Source organism: Calonectris borealis, chromosome 15 (genome assembly GCF_964195595.1).
Source record: "Calonectris borealis chromosome 15, bCalBor7.hap1.2, whole genome shotgun sequence".
NCBI lineage: Eukaryota > Metazoa > Chordata > Aves > Procellariiformes > Procellariidae > Calonectris > Calonectris borealis.
Window position 1 is genome coordinate 16,741,168 of NC_134326.1, and position 24,236 is coordinate 16,765,403.

Sequence of the window (24,236 nt, forward strand, 5' to 3'; positions counted from 1 at the left end):
TCGCTCGCACAGTCTCCCCCCCCTTCCTCTGCCCCACAACGCCCCGCGCCGCCCCGCCCGTCCCGCCTCGCGGGGTGCGCCCGGCGGCCGGGAGCCGCGGGGCCGGTGGCGCGGCCGGGAGGGGAGGGCAGGGCCGAGGCGCCGCCCCCGGGGCTCGGCAGCGGCGGGCCCGGGAGGACCGCGGCCCAGGGACAAGGCGATGCGGCCTAGAGCCCGCGGCGGCCGCGGAGGGGAACCGGAGCAGTGGCGCAGCTGAGGGGCCGCCGGGAGGGAGAGGCCCCGCGGCGGGGCAGGGGAGCCGGTCAGCGGGGAGGAGCCGCAGCAGAAGGCCTTCCCGCGGCCGGGCCTCTCGCCAAGTTCAAAATCCTGAGATTATCCCAGAAATTAAGGAGTTTTTACCTAAATTTCGAGGTAAACGCACACAAAAAGCAGTACAATAACAGCCTGAGGTGTGGGACCCGAGTTGCGGTTTGAATGTTTCAGGTTGGCAGGAGGAAATGCTGTTGGCCCAAGTAACGGCAGTGCGTCGCAGGTCTAGGTGCTTTGCTCTTCAGTGAGGGGGATTTTGAAAAGGCATTTATTTAGGGGGCGATTAAGATACAAAATCATTATGTTAATGGGATGCGGCTGATGAGCCGATACATTTGAGCAGTCTCATGTAGAATAGTGCAACGCCCTAAACCTGCTCCTTTTCAACGTACTTGAACAACCATAAAATACTTCAGAATCCTACGCTGTTAGAGAAATGCAACTTTACATCTCTGCTTGTGCAGTAAAGACACAGTAGCACTTGCAGAAACCGGAATGAGGAGCAGATGCTACACTCCATACCAGAACAAGGATATTCTTGCGGAAATACGTTGTTTTCTTCCTGTGCATATACTGTTTCCTCACTTTGGGAATTTGACACTGAATTAGCAGCAGCAAAGGCAAGTTGCTTGCTTTCCCTTTAATTTATTCAAAATGATTGTGCCAGATTGTTTTAAGTAGATGACAACATTTCATCTTTGTTACTTTCTGGTTAGAGGGATGCAATTTACTGTACTGGGAAATGGGTAAGGCGATGCCCAATACCAGTTTGTACAATGTGCCTGTCCTCAGAAGTGTATTTCATCATTTCATCCCAATGTCTCTACTCTTTATGGTGTGATGTTAGTCCTGATGTGGCACACAGATAAAATACTGAACAGTTTCTAAGACAAATGATGACATCAAGAGAAGGTTCAAAAGACTTTTTTTTGGAAGCAGGGTCTGCCTTTGGTATTTTGAACAACTACGTAGAACTTAATAACCAGCATTAGTGGCATCAGAGCTCTGCTCTATCCTCCTCTGCTGTACAGGATGTTTTGATTTACAACACGTCACTAGTTTTACTAACTCCCCCCCCGCCTTTTTTTTTTTTAATGAAGTACAGGAGCCAAAACCTACATGAAACATTACCTACATGAAACATTACTGAAGGGTAGCAGAGCCATTATGTCTTGTGTCCAAGTAATTGCCATGGTAAATCCAAGATCAGTACTACATTCTTTGAAGACCAGGCTTTGCCCTCATGTCTTAAGTTTCTTTACTGAAACAGTAAGCTCATCAGCTATGTACCACCACGTGGAAGATTCCAAGTGGTCCTATGTCCCCTTCCCATTCCACCAGCTCCAAGACTGAAATTGCCAGATAAAGCAGGCCAGCATCTCCCATATCCCATCTCCTGAGGATGGTGCTGGATATTGCAAAGGTGTGCAGCGCCAGCTAGACAAATAGTGATATAATCCACCAAGAATAGAAAGGGGGTTCCTAACTTTCATTAATCATCGACACAGGGAGCATAAGCCATAAAACATGAATTAACTCCAATTTATGAAACACCTAATCACTTTTCTATGCCAATTCTGTTGCACTTACTTTTATTATATGTTAGAAAAATTAGTTTCATGGGCTAATTTTGTGTATTAATTTCAAATACTATTTTACTGTAAAAGGGTGAAGACAGCTGCTGTTTACACGTCTATTTAAATTATACACTTAAAAGGCTGCAAAACCAGTTACCATAATTTCAACTTGTGAGAAGTCACGTAAGTAAACACCAGGCTACATCCAAAGCTGTCCCTTAACCATTGAAGATAGCTGCTGCTTCAGTCTGCCACCTTCACAGCCTTGATTGATGGTCAGTGCTCCAGAATCCAAAGTCATTTGCCAGAGTTGCTGATCCAAGGAGTGATTGTGTGGAAGATCAAACTTACCTAATTTAAGAAAAGCAGGACTGATGCAGACCCTTACCTGTACAGGTTTTTAACCCTCCCCTTCAATATTGTATCTAAGGCCACCCCTTCTATAGACAGCAGCCATGTTCTTTGGAGAACTTTATTAAAATATATCCAAGAAGTAATCAAACATTTTCTAATGAGTCAGGAGAGAACTGAAGTGAGAAAGACATCTGTACAGAGGACAGTGCTGTAAGTTTTTGTTTACATGCTTTATTTCAATGTTTCACAGTTTAGTCATTGTCTACAAAAATATATTTCTGAAACTCTGAGTCCTCTATAAAAAAGCTGGTCAGCAGCAGTGACCCTGACAAACAGAATGTACCTTGGGACAGTGTGAGCACCTCCTGTAAGCAGATTAGTGCAGCTAGGGCACTCCTGCCTCACCCTGGGAGACTTCTGTTCTTTGGGATTAAAGCTCTGCGCTAGTTCTGAAGGAAGGCATTTTAAAACAAAACAAAACAAAAAATATCCTTCCACTTCTGTATACTGCACTAAGCCTGGGAGGGGGAGCTGCAAATCAGTGTATCACACAGGAGAGAGTGCTAACAAAGGACTTGGCACTCAGGGGATGGGGAAGACCACAGGGTACTTTAGTACTGGTAAATTTTTCTTTGAGCTATCTGTTCGGAACAGCCTTCGCCTGGTGATAATAGGTTCAGTCTATAAGCAGAGGTACAAATGGCATACAAGCAGAGTAATCCTATAAGCACAAAGAGAATCCTTCTTTGAGGTCATGATAAGGGTTCTGTTCATTTTTACCTCAACATTTTCTGCTGTGGCTTTAATCAAGGGGAAAATTACCTTCATATCCAATCACAAGCCTACAGTGTTGGATAGAACAGAGCCGCTATCAATGCTGTCAGCTTCAACTTCTCAGTACCCATAAACGGAAATAAATAATTGATGTCATAAGAAATATTTCCTACGCTTACTAGTCACCAGTATATCTAGGCACCAAAAATAAGAATTGAGAAACTCAAGTGCCCCCCCAAATGAGATCTTTCCACTCTTCCGCTGCTCAGTTACTTGACTGGTCTATAGAGATACTTGCAGTTAAGAAGAAAAAAAAAATTGCTGCCTCTTTTAAGAAAAATAAATCTATCTTGCATTGTGCTCTAGAAGAGACAAGGTCAGTGTACTCTGATCCTCTGTATTCACAAAGCTCATAGCGAGAAGGCCCTTACCACAAAATATTGTCAGACCTGAACCTCTAAGCAGGGCAGGAATTTTCAGCAGCAAATAAGGAAAGAGTAGTTATTGACAGACTGCTTCCCTAATGTGATAATAGACAGATGTGCTCTCAGTCCCTGAAAAATTTTCCCCATCTGCCTGTCAGAAGAACAGCTTTCTGAGCTAGTAGCCTGTAAAATTTAGATTTCCTAGAGATTAGAGAACTCAGGAAAGTGCTGCTGGTTATTTTAGGTACAGCTGCAATCAAAGTGCTTCTGAGCTCTAGGCTTTTGCTCAGAAAAGTTGTCTTGTAACTTGTGCCTACCACCAGTCCCAGTCTGATCTGCTAAACCTGAGCAGCCAAGGAGGTATATGAATTTTAAGTAGAATTGGCATCATCCATGAAAACACAGAAGCCAAAAACCTTCACCAAGACAAATACCTTATCAAAAAAGACACTCAGCACTAGAGAACTAATATCATCTCACTAATGCTAAACAGTTAAAGTCTGTAAGAAAACACCTGAAGTTTACTTCTTGCCTATTTTCCTTTCTTAAATTGCCAGGGGGAGTGGGGTGGTGGAGGAGAAAGGAATTAATCACTTCACTGTATCAGTAGTAAGCCATTATATGAAGGCAGTATTGGAGAAAAATTTAAAACCAGGAAAAAATCCGAAAACTTACTGATTCCGAAAGCTTTCCTCAGCTTCCCAAACTGTGAACAGCCTAAACAGAGGATTTTGTCCACACCTCAAGGTGTATTTTTCCAGTCTGTTCCCAGCTGTTCAGCTTCCAGTCACAGACACACAACAGAGGGAAGAATCGAGGGAGGCAGACAAACCCACACATAGGGTATGCCTCCCATATAGCACCTACTTTAATGTACCCACACAGCATGAATAAATCAATCAGGAATTGTTACATCTTGTGCATGGAAAGGCTGCAACTAAAGTGTAACAAGATGAAATTAAAGGAAGGTTGGAATTAAGGAAAATCTTCTCCTGTGTAACCTGTTTTTCTGAAGACTCCATACCCCTCAAACAAGTGATTTATATTCAGTCATTTGGGAAATGGGAAAAGACTTGAGAGCAACAATCCTGCCTTGGCTTCAGGTGACAAGCTAAGAGTGTTCTTTCTCCTTTAGTATCACAAAGCTCACTCATGTAAAAAACACTGTCTTGCCCTGCCCACTATTGGAGATGCGCTATATGTTAGCAGAGCTTAAGTAGAGTAATTTGGTCAACTGTTAAAAGCTGCCTTCTCCATCAGCACAGAGACAAGTGTCACTAGCACTGGTATGTTACTTCTAGTTGATGCAGTTATGCCAAAAAAAAAATCTGTAGCACAAAGCTTAGAATTCTAACACGATGGATACCTTGTGGATAAACATTCCCAATAGACTGTGAGGTACATGTGTGCGAGGAACCAGCAACTGCAGCTGCAAGTTATTGCTACTTGCTGTCTCCCAATGCAAGTTTTTCCCATTTCTGCATTCTCTTGCCTTCTCAGAGTTACACAGACTCCAGGGTGAACTATTCTGATGCCTCACAAACACAGTGGCCACCAGAACACATTTGATGACACTTTAATCCTTTCCGAATTATTTACAAGGCTGGCTTTGAGACTGTTACTTTTAACTTCAGGCCTAGTACTGCATAGACAAAACTTTGTATGGTCAAGAACTAGCAATGCCTGCGCTATGTCTGTTCTCACAGGAAACCTTAATTAAAACAAGCGAAGTAACAATAAGAGCTGAGCCTAGGCTGCATTCTACCAAGGGCATAATAAAGACAATAGTTACAACTTCTCCAATTCACTAATATTATTCTAATATACCCCATGGCTACACTTAGAGAGGTTCAGCCAAATTAAATTTAAGCTACAAGTCACAACTGAAAAGTGTGCACTGAAGTCTGGTGTTAGGAACACTGAGGGCCATCCCTGATCAGGCAACTCCACTTCTATTTTCAAGTGCACAAGGACAGTTCCCTGTCGCAGACAACCGAGGCAGATATATGGGAAAAATCATTGATTAAACCAAGTATTTCCGAGGGGAGGCAAGGTCACTGCTGCCCTGCCCCAGAGAAGGAGAAAGATTCATTGAGAGATTAAAAGTAAAAGGTTACAAAATAAAGGCAAGAGCTAAAGTTTGCCGGTAATGAAATGCGTTCTCCCGTCCTGTATGAACAGGAAACAGTCTCTGTAGGGTGTTAAAGAAGGTCCTAGGAGGAGATACCCTCCTACTTTTTTCTGCTGCCAGAGGAGAGGAAAGAAAGATGCTGCTATTGGTCAGCAGGAATCTCTCTGTCTGCATCCAGTTTGCTCGTCTCTCCTGGGGAAGGGGTCCGCGGTGCAGAGTGAGAAACAGAAGGGATCCCATGAGCTACAATCCCTTCCACTACTGGTGGTTCTGGTAGCCCAGGGGTGGCTACTCCCACTACTCCTGGAGGAAACCTGAAACCAACAGAAAGATAGAAATTACAAGCTTGTCCAACAGAGTTATGCAAGGGGAAAAGAGCCATGCCCTCAGGCACCTGCTGAATACAAATCCCTCTTTCTAACAGAAATGCTCTGAGAGAGAACACCGGAAAAGTCTGCAGAGCTGAAGAGTAGCAGTTTTATGTAATACCAAATGCCACCTGTTCTCAGATAGGCAGAGAGAGTCTCGGGTCACATAATAAGCATTTGGAAAACAGGTAAAAAGTTTATCTCCAGTGGAAACCAGTGTGAGGCACTGTATGAAGGTACCCTGAAGGGCTGGAAATTCCCTCCCCATCAGCAGGAGGAATGCAAGCTGCCAGTTATCCTTCACTGGGCTCTAACATAGAAAAAGGAAGGAGCTGAACTAATAAAACAGCTAGATGCAAGATGAAAAATAGGAGAGCGATACTCATGAATTGCTAATGAACCATTCTTCCCTTACTTCCGTTCTGGCTCCCTGTGCCTTCTCCATAAATCTGAACCTCTGTAGATCTCTCAGAGGAGGGAAGAGAACATATTTCCTACTTTGAGAGAAAAACGGAAGGGAAGCAACCTGCTCACAATCACTGGGCAGGTCTGTAACAAAAAAAGTGAAATACATCCTACTTGTGCCACTGCCCAAATCCACTGGACAATGTCTCTTTAATAGTCCATATTTGGGCTTTGTTTATACAGCCTTAATGATATGCAGAACTTCTAAATGTTAAGATCCAGACCTCTTTTCAGGTACTCAGCAAGCTTTCTTATATTAAGATGTCTCTTGGGCAGGTCTTGCAAGGATTTGGAAAAATTAACTGGAATGCAGCTGGAACTAAGTATGACCAAGTAAATGTTAAACCTTAGTACAGCTTCGGAAGTGCTGCTGTTAAGTTTCTGGAAAGAGCTCATATACAGAGTATATAGGAACAGAAACATAGCTGCTTCCAGGTACAAGCAGTTCTCAAACCCAAAGAGGGATGTTGGCCTACTTCAGTAGGAGGATATGCAGGATATGCTTGGAAGCAGTAACTTGGACAACCTACATAACTCACCTGTAAGCTGCAGCTCCGTTGAGTTCTGGGTGGACAGTTGCAGGATCAATACTGGACCACTGAGCTGCTAACAGCAAGTACTCCTTATTAACACAGTTCCTCAAAGCATCAGGTATGTGACCTGCAAGAGCGCCGAGAATGACAAAAAAAAGGAGGGACTCGTTCGCTGAAGCACTTACAAAGAAAAGCAGAAAAGAAATGCACAGTATCTTTTCCATCTACCTCTACAGGATAACACTGGCAGGGGAGACTCTCCCCTGAACAACTGGTCTCTGGACAAGACAAGAAACTGATCCTTCCTTCCCACTTCTGTGATCTTGTGGAAATTATTGGCCACAAACCGCAATTGCCAAGCCTCACCTTCCCCAAGAGACAGTATGTACTACTACAGAAAAAAGGTGTGCAGTATAACTGTCAAAGGAATTATTGTAAAGGATTTGGAAGATGTACTAGGTACAAGGCTTTTCCAGGGAGGGAAAGTGCCACTCCAGCATTAGTTACAAGATTTTCAGAAGGTAAAAAGACAATTATCAACTTATGCTCCAGTTCCAGAAACCAGTTACTGAGTCTAAGTTTTCAGAACAATCAGCATAATCCTTGCAGTGAACTAACAAAAGAATACTAATTCAGCAGCAGCTGCAGAGCACACAGTCTTCCTCATTACCTGTAATAGCTCTGCGGATCTCTTTAGCTGCATCTTCTCTGGATTCAATGGAAGCCTGCTCACTGTACCAGGCAGTATGAGGGGTGCAGATCACATTGGGTGCATCTTTTAAGGGCCCCTGAGCAAAGCTGTGGGGGGAAAATAAAAAATAAAAAAAAAAAAAGTGGTTTCTTTCCAGAAGTGATAACCCCATCTGTCCTCCTGGGTATCACTGTAACACAAATAACAAAAAAACAGAAGAACCATCCAGCGCAGGTGAGTCACAGGATAGCAGCAGGCATGCAGGTGCAACGTTACCTGAAAGGCTCAGACTCATGCACGTCCAATGCTGTTCCTCTGATTCTCCCCTCTTTCAAGGCTTGCGCTAAGGCTTTCTCATCTACCAGCCCTCCCCGGGCTGTGTTCACTAAGAAGCAGCCCTGGCGCATCTGGAAGAAGAAAAATATTACGTGGGTTGAGAATGAGACTTTTCATGGAACCTAAGTGAATCTTGGGAAGTCTACTGGAAATGAGCAGGAGCCTGCAGTGATTAGATGAGGCCCGGACGAACTAGGAGTGCTCTCACTGCAAAGCTAACCACAGGGGAAATGCCTGCAAGCAATGCTTGAGAAATTTGCTTTAAAAATGAACAAACAAAACCACAAGACAACAAGGGCAAAGTGGAACTCTCAAGTTCTGCACTCCATATTCATCCTACTACATTAAAAAAGAAAGAGGACATGAATCAAGTATCCAGCTATACAAAACTGGACTACAACGTCCAGATGTCTCTCGTGAAAGCACTGAAAAGCATTCATAGACTAGTGGAATAGAGCCCGAGACTGACTTTGCAGTGGGCTTGGGCAGAGAGGCTTTGGCAGAGCTGTGTAAAGAAACTTACACAGTCCCAGCCACACCACATCTGGCTCTAACCGGCACAGTCAATTATGCATTTTAAAAGTAATTTGAAATTATTGAATCACCTAAAACATTCTTTATAAATGCAATTACTTGGCAAAAAGAGCCAATCCTATTCTTCTCTTAACATGAAATTCTATACAGCACAAAGCACAGGCACCCGGATCCACACGCTCCCAGCCTCCAAAGGCAGCAGGAGGCACACGACAGAGGCAGCAGGATTCACACGCTCTCAGCCTCTGTGAAAGCAGCAGTTTCTGTTTGCATTCATTTCCACAGTGCTCTGTGGGGGAAATCAAGCTCCTGCTGCACCTGTTTAATAGTGAAGTCATTGATGAGGTGATGGTTATGTTCATTCAGGCTGCAGTGCAATGTGATGCAATCGCTGTGCATTAGTAGATCCTGCAGGGTTCCTACTCGTTGTAAACCCAAGGATCGCTCCACTCCATCCGGCAGATAGGGATCATAGAAAATCACGTTGAAGCCAAAGGACTTGGCTCGCAGAGCCACTGCCTGTCCAACTCGGCCTTCACAAAAGAAAACCCACAATCATCAAGGAAAGGTAAAACAAACTTTAAAGACAAGATACTGGGGTAGACTGGGAGCCTACACTGGAGTTTACTGCCAGGGCCCAAGGTACTGCAGCCCTGGACACCCCTAGGATTGTCATAGGGATCCAGAGGAGGTTATTCAGTGCTGATCCCGTGTGGCTAATCCTAGTCCTTCCCCATGCAATAGCCTAGAAGGAGCTCTGTTTTTCAAACCAAATCTGGACCCTGAGTCAGAGGCAATAATAATCTGATTACAAGAACTTGGAGAAGGAATTGGTAGCTTTCAGGTGGCTTTGTTACTGATACAGAGCCTAGCACACAGGGAAACAGTCACCGAGAAGAGCTGTCTGAATGTTCCAATTCTTCTAGCCATTTGAATACGAAAAAAAATCCCCAATCCCACGACATACACCCAACTCTTGAAGATATCCAGCATCACAGAATAGGGCACTAGCATTCCTTATGAGTCAGTGTGTTTCACAATGAACAGCTGTAAAATTATCACTTTTTTCAGTCTGTCATTCTTAAGTTCCCAAAAACTTTCACAGTTCGCTTTTCAATCTAACAATTCCCATCACTTACCTAGTCCAATGATGCCCAAAGTCTCCCCACGGATACGCACAGCGCCTCCGGCCACCTCTCGAATCTGTTCTACACTCGAGGCTCGATTCCCTTCCCGCATAGCCTGATGTAGCCAAGTAACACGGCGATAGAGGTTCAAGATGTGGCAGAGGGTGGAGTCAGCAGTCTCCTCTACTGAGGAGGAAGGGATGTTGCAAACTGCAATGCCTACAAAGCCACAGAGGTCATATAAGATTTTTAGCATCACAATGCTAAACCAATATAGAGCTCTTCAGGCATAAGTGCTGAAAGATAATTCAGTGCTCCAGAACTACTGCCAAGAAACACAGGATTCATTTCAGAAGCTCATTCTACAGCAACATAGATGTCACCAGCCAGCTTTTTAACCCAAAGGAAATACCATTCCTTCCTTATAAATATCCATTTGATTGACACACTCACCAGAAAAAAAACAGGCTGAAATGAGAAAACTGGGTCATACAAGTGATGCAAGAAACTGACTGTTTTAGAAGATCTGCATCCAAAAAGATGCACTCGTTCCAGAGATACTCCTGACAGATTAACTGGCAGACTGTAGAAGAATTAAGACAGATGGTTGAGCTCTTTCATGCCTCGCAGTCCAGATGCTTACTGCAAGCATCAGTTTCCCCAGGAGCAACAATAAGTAACTAACTCATTAAACACAGGGAGAAGCCACAGGAGGCTCTCTAAATCCATTTGAAGTTACACTTAAAAATAACAACACATAACACTCCCACTCTAGAATAACATAAAACCCATGGCTAGAACAATCAGGTAAATTACTAATGCAAACAGAGTTAAAGTCCTGGAAGCACAAATTACTCTCAGGAAAGGGAAAGATGGAACACTGTAGCGAAATCTGGTCATTCCTGAGCACTCTATTAAAAAACAAAAAAAAGGGGGGCGGGGGAAGACTGCCAACATATCACTTCACTGCTGCTATCCTTCATTCCACAAACCAGCCAAGAAATAAAAATAACTAGATAAAAAAAATGTTCTCTGCCCAAGCGTAACCCTAGCCACTTTCTAAACCAAGGAAACTCTTCTTCCTCAAAAGTCCACCACCTATCTAAAAACTAGGAATAAAACCTAGACAATGGTTGAAGGCACATAAAATTCAGCAAGGCATCACTCTTTTGTAAGCCTATTACAGAGGAGACATTTGACTAAACTCAGACCATACTCTCCCGAGAGAGCTAGGAGAGCAATGGCCACACACAATTCCAGATATCCGACTCCTTTTCTCTATCAAATGCTTTGCAATTGTGCCATAATGCCACACAGACGACTTGGAGGACATGAGGAGGGGAGATAGGGAAACCTAACTTCTTTTAATCTCACTGGTTACCATCTCATTCAACTTCAGATAAGCCACATGCATTCGTCTCCTACACAGCTAGACACAAATTTGTGTTTACATGCAATATTATGCCTACATGTAAGAAAACGCAAACACACACAACAGCCCTTTGGTCTGATTTGAAGATTCAGAACACATAAGGAACAGTATCTTACCTCAGAATGAATTAAAGGGCCTGGCTAAACATGAAAATAATCATTAATTGTCCATGAAAAAGCAAATCTGGCCATGCATAAGGGTCATCATACTATCGCTCCAAAGCAAAAGTAGCAAGCAGCAGTCTGATGGTGAAAGAACTTTGACCCATTTCTTCTTGGGTTAATGAGTGTGGAGTGGGGGGAAAGGGAAAACTTTGAATCTGAATTAATCAAAGATATGGATGGTGACTTTAAGTAGAGAACCCTAAGAGTAGAGTAGGTTCCAAACTCAGCCCAAAAATGCAATGGCTGGATGAGAGCCAAAGACCTTGCCAGGAACTCTTGAGATTATTCAATTGAATCATTCAGATGAGAAGACTCTTTAGACCTAATTCAAGCACTAGACAAATATGCACTCTTCATTTATTTGCAATTCACCTGTTCTTACAGATCTGGAAATTGTAATGCCTATTTCAATTTTGTATATAAATACTTGCATTTGATTTAAGCTTAATATGATCTACGTTACATTAAGAAAGGTTTCAAATCACTGACACAAACCTAAAAAAGAAGGAGCGGGGTACTTAGATGATCCACGTCACCTAGGAGACTACAAGGTCCCAACGGTCTCACTGCCATGTGTTTAATAAATAGCAGCTTTTTGGCACCTGATCCAGAGACTCTTCACATGCCTAGGGCTCTGAAGGGATCAGTAATAAAGTGTTGAAGCAGAACCTACCTGCATATAAAAAATTAACAGGAAAACTCACTAATCAAGCATTTACAGTGAGTTTATCCTGCATCAGCATTTGCAGGCTGCTTTCAGACATCAGTGTTTGCTCAATTCTTTCCCCACAAAGAACCCAAAGCTGCCTCACCAAAAGTTGTCTAGACACCGTATTCAAGTTTCTGAATCCCGAACAATAGCAAAGACACTGACATCTACAGCAGAGCAATCCGAGAACTGAGAATCTTTCTTTCAAGCCACCTACCAGCTCTGATATTGGTCAGCTTCCTAAAAATACCTGATACTAAGCAGCTCCAAATCTTTTTACGCAAAAGGTTTTAAATGTACTCAGCTATAAAACAGAAAAACATGTGCAGTATTCCACTTCACATTCAGTTCTGATCACAACAGAGCCCTAATGGTGTCATCATACCTAATTCTGCAGCGGATTTGATGTCAACATTGTCATAGCCACTGCCAATACGCACAATGACCCTGAGGGCTTTGAATTTCTCCAGATCCTGACGAGAAAGGGTAATGGTGTGATACATCAGAGCTCCTACTGCCTCATTCAGCACCTACAACAAAAACCAGTCCAAATCAATCTCTGCTTTGGTTACTCTAAGAGGCAGAGCTCTACGTCCGAATGCTTGCTCATTTTCTTGCCCACCTTTTCATGGATTTCCTGAGTTGACTGAGCATCGCAAAATGCCACTGTAGCAACATCCTTCAGGATGGGCATCTCCACAGTGCAATCTCGTCCATCCAGGAGTGCAACCAATGGCCGTGCCGGCATTGGGCCATTCACAATAGGAGGCCGTATGCCTATTAAGAAAGTCAGCAGGAGTGATTACATGAACGACAAGAATTCTGGAACCCTCATTAGCTAGTCCAACAAGTCACTAGTTCTGTTGAAGTTCTATAGTGTGTAGGAAGGGATTAGTCAAAGCAAAAGGAATAAATAGGAAACAAACACAGGGAAATGAAGCTAGAAAAAAAACAACCCTCTGCCACCACTACATAAAGAAAAATAAAACAGGTTTTATCAATAATGAGGTAATAGAGGTGGTCTGCTCAGAAGCACGCCATCTTGCTGTAGGCTCCTGAAACTAGTTATAAAGCCACTTCAGGCCTACTCCCTATTAACCTGCCCCCCTCTCGCACCTCGGCATGCCAAGACACTAAGTCTATTTCCTCCTTAAGCGAGCAGAAGAACTCGTACGTTCACAGGGCCTCTGACAGCCGTGGGCAGCCACTCCTCTCAAGAAGGACGAGGCACCGCAGGCAGCTGCTGCAGAAGCGCTGGGTGGAAGCCCCCGCGCAGGCGGCAGGACCCGGACAAGGTGCCGGCAGGCCCGCTCGCCGCCGGCCGGATGGGCACCTCAGCTCGACAGGAAGAGCAGCGGCCAGGCCCAGGTCCCCGCCGCACATGGGCCCGCAGCCGCGGCTGGCGCTGGTCCCCGCCGCCCGGGCACTGGGCCGCTGCCGGGCGTGGCCCCACGCGGCGCCGCCGCCGCTGCCGAGGGGCGCCCGCCCCGCCTCACCTTCGCAGATCCGGTCCAGCCGCTGCCGCTTCACTTTGTGCCGGTCCATGGGCCGCGCCGCACCGCCCCTCAGCGCCGCGGAGGGACACGCCGTCACTCGTCGCCGCCGCCGCCGGCTCCCGCCGCCCGCGCAGACGCGCCCGCCGCCGGCTCCCGGGAGGAAGCGGAAGGGCCGGGCCGCGGCCCCGCGCCGAGCGGCCCAGCCGCCACAGAGGCGCCGCAGCTTGGGGCGCCGCTTGCTTCCGCTTCCGGCCCGCGCCCGCCGCCGCGGCCCGCCCCACAAACCTTTGCGGTGCGGCAGCGATCGAGGCCCAGCGGCCGCCGCCGGCACGGCGGGGCGGGGCGGGGCGGGCGCCGCCGCCGCTGCGGGGCCTCTCGGTCCTCCCGCGGGCCGCCGGGCCCTAGTTCTCCTTGGCCATAGCCGGCTCTGGGGCGTCCGGGTCCTGCGGGAGCGGCGTGCGCCTGCGGGCCGGGAACCAGCACCGCGGCCCGCCGGGCTGCGGGCCCGGCCGGGGAGCCCGCCCTCCTCCCGAGGGCCGCCGGGCAGCGAGGGAGCGCGGAGCAGGGCCGAGCGCGGCGGCAGCCCCGCCCATCCGCGCCGGGCGGGACCTGCGCGGCCTTCGCGGCGCCGCCCGCCGGGAGGGGCTGAGCCGGCCCCGCGTTCAGGCGTGCCCAGGCCCGCTCGGCCGCGGGGGGCTCCCAGGCAGCCCTCCCGGGACCTTCGGGGTGCGCGAATGCCGGGCAGGGAGAGAACCACCGCTGCAGAGAGGTGCCTCTCCGAGCCCCGGCTACAAGGGACCCATCGATCACGGTGGTCTTCAACCCCCAAGAGCCTTACAAACAACCAGAAGACTCACAGAAGTGGTAGAGACTACATGGCTTCTTGTGCCTTCCTGAGGAGACAGAAATCGCAGCTAGTCTACCCTGTTGCTTCTGCCCCTTTAGCCCTCCACCACCACCACCTCGTGTGGATCATCTTGTCTAAGCCGCGCGGGGGCCTGTGATGTGTTCTTGCGTGCCCCTTCAGGTCGCTGGTGTCTCGGCACTTCGGGCATGGAGGCACACAAACTCGGAAGGGCAAGAATGAAAAGCCACGATGAGAAGCAGCAGTGCAGTCTGTAAAGATCCAAGATGTCTCCAATTCTCAAAAACTCGACGACAGGGAATTCTCCAGCACACAGGCCCAGGCTAAAGAAAGGGCGAGTGTTCATTGCTGCCTTGTGCATGCAGAAAAGAGACACTGGCGGCCTAGCCAAAGCTGAGAACGGGGGCTTTTTGGGCCTGGCTCTGCTCTGGCTCTGCAGTACCTCTTGGAAAGGGGAACGAAAGTCTTCCCCGAAGTAAGAGTCCTCAGCAGATGTTTGCCATTCGGAGAGCAGTGACTTGGCTGCAAGGAGCTGACCAGGAAGGGTGGTTACAAAAGCCTACGTTGCCTGGAAGGTGGATCCTGGAGTATGGCTTCAGGTCTTCCCAGGAACCTCATTCTGCATGAGACAAAATGGGGAGCCATTCAAAACAGCTCAACTTCTGTCTTGCCACCTTTGCAGCCTTATCTCCCACACTTGTCCCATGGTCCTGTGAGTGGATCGGCACTACAATACCCTCTCCAGCATCTCTGCATCCCATCTAGTAATATCCTGCACTTACCTTGTCGCCGAGTGCGTCATGCTGACTGCCTTTCCCGGCGGAAGGTTTGACCCCAAGTGTGTGCTGACTGACATCACAGTCAGCTCCCTTAGCTAGTCACCACAATTCCTCACACTTCATGTACGAATAAGCTGCACAATATCACAAAGCGGGCTAATTTTCTAGCTCACCAGCTACCCCCACAACAGTCTCCATTACTACCGTTACCCAATGCCCACAAAGAGCTGGAGCTGGTTATTTCTGGGTCCCAGAATCTGTCTTTTTTTGCACAGATTGCCCTAAACAGAGACAGTTTCCTTCTGACCAAGCAAGAAAGGATGCAATCACTGTGAGATAGGTGGGGCAGCAAAGGACATTACACAAATTGAGCAAGCCTCAGGAGGTGGGACAAAGTAAGTGAGGACACAGACGGGAAAAGCCTTCCTCACTCCAACCTACATTCTGGATATCCAAAATTTACTGGCTTTTCCCTTAGCAGAGCATTAATATACGCCAGTTAGGGTTTGGAGGTGAAAGAGGAGATGCGATCACCTCCTTCACTACCCTTTTTTCCTCAAAAAAGAAACTGAGCACAAAGAACTTTACTGACTAAGTGCGTACACAAGTCCGAATGCACCAAACTCCAGGGCAGCGGATGCCACAGTCACTGCCCAGCTCCCACAATTCACAAGGCCTTGTGCTGCACCACCAGTTCTTAAAGAAGCCTATTTCAGCAACATGCTGAAAAGCTGATGATCTCAGTTGCCTGCTAACATCATCAAACCCTCAGCTGAACAAATACAGGCAAGGTGCAGTTTTGGATATGGGTGACAGTGATGAGAGCATAGGACACGCATGCCTGTGCTGTGAAACAACAGGAGCCACCTTAAAGAACTGTCACATAGCAAATAGTCCAGCTGCTAAGTTTGTTGCCACAGAAAAGCCAAAATCATGCATGGTGGGACAAGGAGAGTTAAGACTAGACATACGGTGAAACACGGTCTTGAGACAAAAGAAGTAAGAGGAAAGTCTCAGTCTTGTGCTTCCTAGAGGCAGAAAAGGGTCTGAGCATTTCTCCTTACTCCATAAACTTACACACCCACTTTGCAAACTGACCTCTGATCAAATCCATTCCACGTTTGTATTGACCTCATCTCTGATAACTATTTAAACCAGTTAAAAAAAAAAAAAAGCCACCAACAAAAAACCCACCACAAAAGAGTTTGGGGTGGGTAGAGACTAATATGGGTACAACAGGTAAAATCCATCCAGACAAATTAACAGCTGCAAGTTGGAAAAACTGCCATCACAGGGCACATCTGGCTGATCAGGGAAAGGCTACGGAGGGAAACAGAGTCACCACATCTCAGGAAGGACCAAAACCCTTGCACCAACCCACACAGCGGTGATGGCCAGCTCCGGAAACCCTAAGCAGTGAAGCATGCCATGCCGATTGTCACCTTAGCCCTCTGTGGAGGAGCAGATTTCCACTCCACTCAGTACTTGCTCAAGTCAGTCTTCTAACTAGAGAGCAAGCCCCTAGCCTACAAGTAGTCTTCTAGTCAGTGAACCAACTCCTGTCCAACAGCAAGCTTTTTCCCTCTCCTGTGACTTCCATGATGGAGCTGGGGAAGAAAATTAACATGGATGACTACCGGTATATCATATATATCCATCGTTCATTTGCATCCTCTGTTCTGGGCTGTTCTGGGCACTGCCACTCCAACTTCTTCTGCCTATAAAAACAGTATAGCAAAATATAGGCCTTTTAATATCCTCCTCCCACATCATCCCCTAATGCCCAGGGACCCATCTTTGCATGTCGTGACTGTACCTTCCACAATTCCCAGATCACATACCTTTCCTCAGAAAAGCACAGCAAGCACAAGCAAGAGTAAATTCAGAAAATGAGAAAATGTAAATCCACAGAATTGGCATGGTCAGCACTGAGTAAAGTGTCTGCCCCTGCCTCCCTTGCAGCTCTTACCATTTACTGTGTCCCCTGGAAACTCCATGGAGTCTCTGGGAGAGTGTGAACAAAAGAGACACATCCCTTGCTGTGCCTGACCACAGTGTAAGACAATATACACGTTTGCTGACTACAGCCAGGCTCAACACAAGATGCAGCTTTGCCTCGCTAAAAGCCTCAAAATGCTGAGTTATTTTTGCCCTCCTTCCCAGCCAATACAGAGAAAAATCTTTATCAACTGAACGGATCCTGTATCACATCCTAGAATCTGTTAACTTTAGGATCAGTCCAGGCAAGGGAGAAAAAGTTGCACACCCTGAGAATCCTCTACATAAATTAGGACAAGCGCAGAGGAAGTAACATCGCCAAGCAAGTGCTATACAGTTTATTGAAGAACAAATTCAAGCCATTAATTATACAGACATTCCTGGTACCTGATCTGAAGTCCATACAATTAATCTACTTTAACATGGCCCTTTTCTTCCGTAGCTCCCAAATTCCATTCAGATATACCACTGTATGTTTTAACAAATCTGCGTGCCTTTCTCCTGCTGTGCGTTGGGGTTTGGCGAGCAAAAGGCAACGTGGTGATAATGGGAACTGCGAGCTGGTGACTAGGGCAGTTAAACAATAACAAGGTAAGAATGTTTGGCAAAGGTAGAGGCAACGAAAGCGTAGAAAGTGCTTAGAAAAATGCAGTATTTTCAGGCTCACTGGGTCTGATGACCCTTAAATATCTCGGGATATTTCATGAACTGGTCGAAATAATGACGGATTCTTGAAGGGTGAGTCAGATACCAGGAGCGTGAAAGAGGCCAAAACCTGCCCAAGTGGAAAGAGACAAGAAGATAGGCTAAGGATTATGAACCAATGAATTTGCCTGTAATTTAAAAAAATAATAATATGGTGCATGTAAGTTGTTTGTGGAAATCAATAAGACTACTACTCATCTCCAACACAGTTTGTCAAGAATTAATCTATTTTCTCTTTCAAAGTAAGAGCCCTTATAGATAAGGGAGAAGCAGAAAAGATCACCTGTCTTGACTCTAGTGAGCTTTCTGAAGCTGCTTCATGTGATATCGTAGTCAAGCCATGACCTAGATTAAACTACTATAATGGTCTTGTAATTAATACTACTCAGTGGCAAGCTGCTGGACAGCCTTTTAGGGTAGTATCATTACATACCCTGTCTTTTATGCTTCCCAAGGCATGCACTGCTGAACATCACCCATAAGGATGAACTACAGTCAATGCTCAAAACATAAGCTATCCAGAGGTGTTGGGAGTGCACATAAACTAGGGAGAATTCAAATAAGAGCATATGTTAAACAAACAATAACAATAAAGTGCTGAGAATGAAAACTATTTTACAGGTGCCTTCAGAAACAGCATATTGGTTAGAGAGATTTTCGTTTGACCCAGTATGGTTGTTTTTACACGGTGTGAGTATCCCAGGCTGACAACAGGAGAACTTCTGGTCTTCCTTGGGAGAGGAGGATTGACCAGAGGACCTCTACCTGTTCCCTCTAGCTCTATTTCTCTACAGGTACAGATCCTGACCCAAAGACCATTAAGTCAGTGAGCAGAGGTTTGCTACCTCCAGCCATCTCTGAAGGCGCTGTAGCAGATAAAAGATGACAGAAGAACCATACTTCCCCCCATCCCTGTCCCCCCAAATGTCAGTTTGCCAACAATGCAGAAAGCAAGCGTAAGAATAGGAGTTAAGCTATCCAATCACCTTCTACAAGTGCATGTGCACACTCACACCGCTACAGAAGGCATTGAGAATGAGGAACAGCTCTGTACAAAAAGCAGTGAATTTGATTACGACAGTTAATTAAGTTTGGAAAAGTGAGGCAGGGTAGGCAGAGTTCTATAGACTCTTGAATTGTCTGAAAAGAGCGAATGAAGAACGAGTGTGAGTATCGAGTGGAACTGGCAGGTTCCAAACAAGCAAATACTCATCCTCATCCCCCCCCCCCCCCCCCCATTAGCTGAACAGGGGAACTCCTCCCTGGGGATGCGACACGTTTTCTCCCGGCGATCAGGGACGCTCCGGCTCGTACAACAGCTCTAGGGGGCGGGGCGGGGCCCCTCTCGCTCCCGCCCCCAGGCACCGCCCCGGGCCCAGACACGCCTGACGCCCCGCCTGCGGGCAGTCACACTTTACACGCCCGCAGGCCACGCCCTCCTACAACTAGGGCGGTGATTGGTTCGCTAAGTACGCCGAGCTCTCTGGTAAGAGCAACGCCCCGCCCACGAGACTAACGGCCTCTTGAGGGGCTCACCGTCCTCGAGTCACGTGGCCGCGACCCAATCGGAACGCTTCTCTCCGACCGAGCCCCTGGGCCGCCCCGACCGCCCTCTGGCGGCGACGGCCGCGATTGGCCGGGGCCGGGGCCGGGGCCTGCGCGCCCTGCCGCGGGAGGCCGGCCGCTCGCTGCCCGGCAGCCCCCGGCGGCTCTGCACGCCCCTCTGGTTCCGCCGCCTCAGCACCGTGCCCGGGTGAGAGCTGGGGGCCGGGGCCGGGCGGGTCCCGGGTCGTGGCGGAGCCGCGCTGACGCCGCCGTGCCTCGCAGGGCCTCCCCCGCGCGCCGGTGTCGCCTCAGGGCCGCCGAATCGCCCACCCCCGGTGTAGCCGCGGCGGTGAGCGCGGAGCCCGGCGGGGCGTCCCCCCGCACGGGCCGCTGTCCCGGGGCCGCCGCCCGACTCCCCTCTCTCCCGGCAGTCTGGGCGGGCTCTCCGGGGGGCCGGGACGGCTCGTAAGTCGGGGGCGGGGAGGGGCGCGGAGGGGCGGCGCGGGAGCGACGGGCCCCGGGCCGCTGTCCTGGGGGCTTCCCCTTCGCACAGCCGCCAGCCCAGCGTGCTGACGGGATCGATTAGTTTTAAGAGCCTGAAATTTAACGTGGGAAATGACAGCACCGCCCTCCTCCAGGTAATTAACGACTGAGCCTGGCGAGTTGAGCCGGTTGCCGGCTGGGTGTCCTCTCGCCCGCGTTTTGTGACAGGTTACAGGTTGCAAGGGCATGTGCACCTCAGGACGGGTCACTCTCTGAGCTCGGCTTCCTCTGTGCTTTTGTAAAAATTTGTTGCACATACACGGCCTTTTGGGCGGACTCCGTAAGATATGGTAACGGGCAACCCTTCCAAACTTACTCTTCCAAGTAGACGGCTGGTTTGAGTTGGGTTTTAGTCATTGACATGTACATCTTTCTGGCCCCAGCACTAGCCAGAAATAATTCCCGCTGTACGTTTCTCAGGTGCAATGCTGCTGTTGCTTTTTAAGAGACCCAAGACCTCTTAGATGACTGGCTTACATTTTGTGAAAGAAAGCACTGCTTTTACAGTAGCTTCAGGGAAACGACCAAGATCGGAACACAGAAATTGCATTTACCCTCGTTAGGGCTCTTCAGACCTAGCACTGCACATAAATAGGTGAAATGAAATTTCCTACAGCATTCAGGCACCTGTTGATATCTGACTGGCAATTTTCCTCCTTGCAGAGTGTCACAGAAGCAGCATGTGAGATCTTTCCTGGTAAGCAGTTCCTCATTACTGGAAGATGGGCTACTGTATTATCTGTGAGGATACAACCAAAAGGAGGGCAGTGTGTGCGCGGAGTTTGGACATGCTGTACTGTTGGCTGCTGCTGTCAGAATTCACAGTGAATGTTTCTATTTTAGACACAGGTGCTGTGCTCAACACCAAGTTTCCAAGATGCTGTGCAACAAGACAGCAGGGAGATTGATAGCCTCCAAAAGGTGAGTTTTCTTTCAGGTAGGAGAAGAGAACAGTGGGCATTTAGCAGTAGCTTGAAATTCTGCTCAGTAAACCTGGAATGGGGCAAATCTTTGGGTTTGCAATTCCCTATAGTATTTTGGAAAGGGGCTTCCCTTATGCAGGGATCTGTGCCTTCTTACTGCCATTGTGAAGTCTCTATCTTATACAGGTACTGGGGGTGTTGCTGGCTTTCATTCATCTCCCACTCCCTTCCCATTCACCAGAAGCTATTAGCTGGGGTTCTGTCTTCCAGCATGGCTGTCTTGGTCTCTGGACCCCTCCTCACCGAGGACACCGATATCAGCGAGGTGAGTGCATTACTTTACGCATGTGTTATGAGGAAAGGCCTAAGCAGGACCAAAAATTTGAGGCAACAACTTTTATTTGTAAAGCCAGTTGTTTGGATTCGCATCTTTGGGCATCCATCCATTATCATGGCACTATTTACCTCAAACCTGACAGGACTCTGTAGGAGAGGCATCTTAATCCCACTGCAGGGTTGACAGTGCTGCCCTCCCACTGTGGTGCCCTTTTGTGACTTGTTCTGCTCTGGGCCAGGTCTTTTTCCTGAAGAAGCCTCGCCTCCCTTCCATGCCACAGAAGCGCCTGATCCTTGTGTTCCACTGTGAATTCTTCTCTGAGAGGGCTCCCAAGATGTGAATCCTAACCTTGACTATTTCTGGGGATGGGAAGAAAGAAAGTGCCTTTTGCAAGGACAATGGTTCATGCCACAGTGTTATTCCTTCCCTAACTGACTGCTCTTTTCTTGGCATTCAAAGGTGCCGCTATCTTAGGGAAGAAGATCGTGCCATGAATGAGTACCCTGCACTACATTAACCCTGAAGGAAGGCTATAAAGAATTTTTTCCTGAGTACAAGGTAACAGGAAGACCTCTGGGCAAGATGCAGGGACTAGAGAAAATACCATCAGAATACTCTGGCACAGTATAGCTGTCTAGCCAGTTCCTATCTGTTATGGAAGAGTATAAAAAGGTGGCAAATGTGGACTTGTATTTATTTCCCCAGAGAATTCTCCATCATTTAGCAACTTGTGGCATCTGTGTATGTAATAGCCCTTGGTAGGACCTTCTTCTATAAATGTTTCCATCTTACTTTTTTTCAAATCTATGTAAATTTGTAGCATTCATACTGCCCCATAATAGGCTTCCGAAGCTTCATCGTATCTCATGTGTTCTGTTTTCTTTTGGTGCCTACAGTATTGTATTGAGCGACTGTAGTTTTTCATTTCATGCTCTCCAAAGCACTCAGGGTTTCACAGACCTCTGTCTGACCCTCCTCAGTCATTTCTTCTCGTCTGAAGAATCTCAGTGTATTCAACTCTTCCTTGCTAGGAAGCTATTTCATACTTTGATCAGCCTTGCCACCATTTTCTGTATCTCTTCCATCTCTGTTATATTCTTTGAGATAGAGGGCCTAGAAGGACTTTATGCAGTTGCATAATGCTCTTCTGTGTTTTGTTGTTTATTCTTCCTATTTGATTAGGTTTTAGTTTTGGGTTTGGCCATTACTGAGCTCATGAGAACTGATATCATAACAGGCAGTTCTGTGGAGCTCCCAAGGCCTTCCTCCCAAATAGTCTGTGAAAGCTGATAATTTTTTTATGTAAAGCTAGGATTGTTTTCTCCCCATAGGAGCTGATGTAGCTAAAGATACTCATGGATTGCCTGACTCCTAATTTGTTTCAGCCAGTGGACTGTGCTTCTGTCTCACCTGTAGGTGCTGGCATGGATAAACAATGATTGTGCCCAACTGAGAACATACTGGCTCCTGGGATAAACCATCTACTTTTGTCTGCCCAGCATCTCCCAATACTAACCACTCGACACTATGCATTTTCCCTCCATTTACCAGGAAGTCTGTGAATCTCAGAGCTATTGTCCAATGCACCATCAGGACTTCAAAGTAGAGCTGCTGAAGTTCCGCACCAAGAGCAAGTCATGGACTACGGAGCGAAGGAAGCAGGACCAGACCACTCGCCTCATGAAACTGTGAGCGCCAAAGCAATATCTGGACTAGAAGCTGCTTAAAAGAGTTGTGTCTTCCAGAGCAAAGTTCAGCTCCCTGAAGACAGCTAGACTGTGATGGTGAAAGAAAGGGAAGGGAATCTGCCTTCTTCTGCTGAGACTGCTAGGACAAATTAGGAGGTCTGTTTAAAAAATCTTGACACTGCCTCTGCAAGAGGCTGAGCATAAAGCCACAAATAAGAGAGTACCATAACTGCCTAGGGAAAGAACGGGCTTTGTTCATTAAAGACTAAGCCAGTTTTTAGGCTGTCTTGCCTAAAGACTACAAGGTAGCGTATGTCATTGGTTGAGCTCTCATCCCTCCTGCTTCAGACAGGAGTCTCCGTGTTTTTCTTTAATACACATTGCTGTGGATTTTGTTGTTAATTGTCACTTCTGACTGGTAAAATAAAGAGTTGGAGCAGACCAAAGTGTTTGAGCACTGGACCTTCTCCCCTGTGGCAATTCAGTGTTAAGAAAGCGAAGCATGCAGGTGCTAATGGATACCTAAAATGATGATTTCTCAGCCCATCACCAGCCAGGATCAGGTATGCCCCAGCACATAAGTCTCCAGCAATTCTTTATGCTTCCATAAAGATCAACAGTGAGAACTGGAGAAGGGTAACTTCTCTATCGCATGTCTGTTAAGTCCTTATTGACATGTCAGCCGTGGTCTTCCCAAGCTGCAGCTATTAAATTACAACTACAGTTTTTTCTCGAGTACTGGCTCAGTGTAACTGAATTGCTCCTATCTCTGTTCAGACTCTAGGTGAGGGTGACAAGGCTGGAAATCTGACAGGTTTACATATATTTATATAGCACCAGCCAACAGATGGGGTTAGCAGACAGCTCTCTATAAGGGAAGGCTACTCAAATTCTCCCTTTTGGATGTTTTTATGGCCTCCTATAGAGCAGCTGAGGGTGGCTATTTTCAGAGAGAGACCAGGGCTAGGATGAACTCTATCCTGCTGCTTTCTGCCACTCCAATGGTTTGGCATGGGTTCTAAGGTTGTATGTAATAAAGAAAATTATCAAGGTAGAGAAATACTGATGCTAATTGAGAGTTAATCATCATGCACAATGAGCTTGTATGTTCTGCTTTACAGCTAAGTTACCCATCACCACAGAGCTCCTGACAATTAAACAAGGCATGAAATGGGGGTGATGGCAGTAGAGTTAAAAAAGAAAATATTGCTTTTCTGTTAGAATTCTATTAGGTGCCAGAGTAAAAAGAAAATATACCAGCCATGTATGTTTTAACTTTCTCCTGCCCTATGAAGTGATACTTTTGAAGGCTATGATTCTCAGAACATGTGTCCATATTCACTTATCAGCTTTTATCTAACAAAACCCACCTAAGAGCAAGAGAGATTGAAGATCATGCTCACTAGGAAAAGTGTCACCTTTTCTGCA

The 24,236-nt window shown here is 47.0% G+C and overlaps 2 protein-coding genes and 2 long non-coding RNA genes across 24 annotated transcripts; 2 read left to right on the top strand and 2 right to left on the bottom strand.

Moving 5' to 3' along the window:
• The first annotated feature begins 67 nt into the window (after positions 1 to 67).
• LOC142088761 (uncharacterized) lies at positions 68 to 3,358 on the top strand. The gene is made up of 2 exons (XR_012675967.1): positions 68 to 411; positions 1,977 to 3,358. It is a non-coding gene; the product is annotated as an uncharacterized LOC142088761 (long non-coding RNA).
• On the bottom strand, positions 2,450 to 13,651 carry LOC142088759 (C-terminal-binding protein 2). The gene is made up of 9 exons (XM_075164419.1): positions 13,426 to 13,651; positions 12,552 to 12,706; positions 12,315 to 12,459; positions 9,637 to 9,843; positions 8,816 to 9,030; positions 7,904 to 8,034; positions 7,607 to 7,734; positions 6,943 to 7,063; positions 2,450 to 5,884 (listed from the first exon to the last, which is right to left on the bottom strand). The coding sequence occupies exons 1-9, from the start codon at positions 13,472 to 13,474 to the stop codon at positions 5,713 to 5,715; spliced, it is 1,323 nt and encodes a 440-aa protein (XP_075020520.1). The 5' UTR covers positions 13,475 to 13,651; the 3' UTR covers positions 2,450 to 5,712.
• Positions 13,652 to 14,135: 484 nt separating this feature from the next.
• On the bottom strand, positions 14,136 to 19,086 carry LOC142088758 (uncharacterized). 2 transcript variants are annotated; one of them, XR_012675951.1, is made up of 3 exons: positions 19,050 to 19,086; positions 17,455 to 18,316; positions 14,136 to 14,909 (listed from the first exon to the last, which is right to left on the bottom strand). It is a non-coding gene; the product is annotated as an uncharacterized LOC142088758 (long non-coding RNA). The 2 variants fall into 2 exon arrangements; XR_012675950.1 differs by lacking the exon at positions 19,050 to 19,086 and having other exon boundaries at positions 17,455 to 17,842; positions 18,206 to 18,991.
• A 304-nt stretch (positions 19,087 to 19,390) lies between these two features.
• On the top strand, positions 19,391 to 23,175 carry CDC25C (cell division cycle 25C). Of its 20 annotated transcripts, none has more exons than XR_012675960.1 (6): positions 19,391 to 19,525; positions 20,524 to 20,557; positions 20,704 to 20,781; positions 21,054 to 21,108; positions 21,580 to 21,678; positions 22,537 to 23,175. XR_012675960.1 is itself a non-coding variant. In XM_075164424.1 (5 exons), exons 1-5 carry the CDS (start codon positions 19,933 to 19,935, stop codon positions 22,680 to 22,682), a joined length of 285 nt encoding a protein of 94 aa, XP_075020525.1. In that variant the 5' UTR covers positions 19,548 to 19,932; the 3' UTR covers positions 22,683 to 23,175. The 20 variants fall into 20 exon arrangements, 5 of the variants coding, with proteins under 5 accessions (XP_075020525.1, XP_075020522.1, XP_075020521.1 ...); XR_012675965.1 differs by having other exon boundaries at positions 22,672 to 23,175; XR_012675958.1 differs by having other exon boundaries at positions 19,394 to 19,525; positions 20,970 to 21,108.
• Positions 23,176 to 24,236: the final 1,061 nt, after the last annotated feature.

What these genes read in the sequence shown, in the direction of transcription:
- CDC25C (XM_075164420.1), top strand. Translation starts at nt 19,933, where the DNA reads ATGACAGCACCGCCCTCCTCCAG. An exon ending in ACAGCACCGCCCTCCTCCAG is followed by an intron (nt 19,956 to 20,703) that starts GTAATTAACGAC and finishes TTTCTATTTTAG; the next exon opens with ACACAGGTGCTGTGCTCAAC. An exon ending in AGATTGATAGCCTCCAAAAG is followed by an intron (nt 20,782 to 20,969) that starts GTGAGTTTTCTT and finishes TATCTTATACAG; the next exon opens with GTACTGGGGGTGTTGCTGGC.
- LOC142088759 (XM_075164419.1), bottom strand. Translation starts at nt 13,474, where the DNA reads ATGGACCGGCACAAAGTGAAGCGGCAGCGGCTGGACCGGATCTGCGAA. An exon ending in TTTGGGCATCATTGGACTAG is followed by an intron (nt 9,031 to 9,636) that starts GTAAGTGATGGG and finishes TCTTTTGTGAAG; the next exon opens with GCCGAGTTGGACAGGCAGTG. An exon ending in ATGACTTCACTATTAAACAG is followed by an intron (nt 8,035 to 8,815) that starts GTGCAGCAGGAG and finishes TTCTTCTTCCAG; the next exon opens with ATGCGCCAGGGCTGCTTCTT.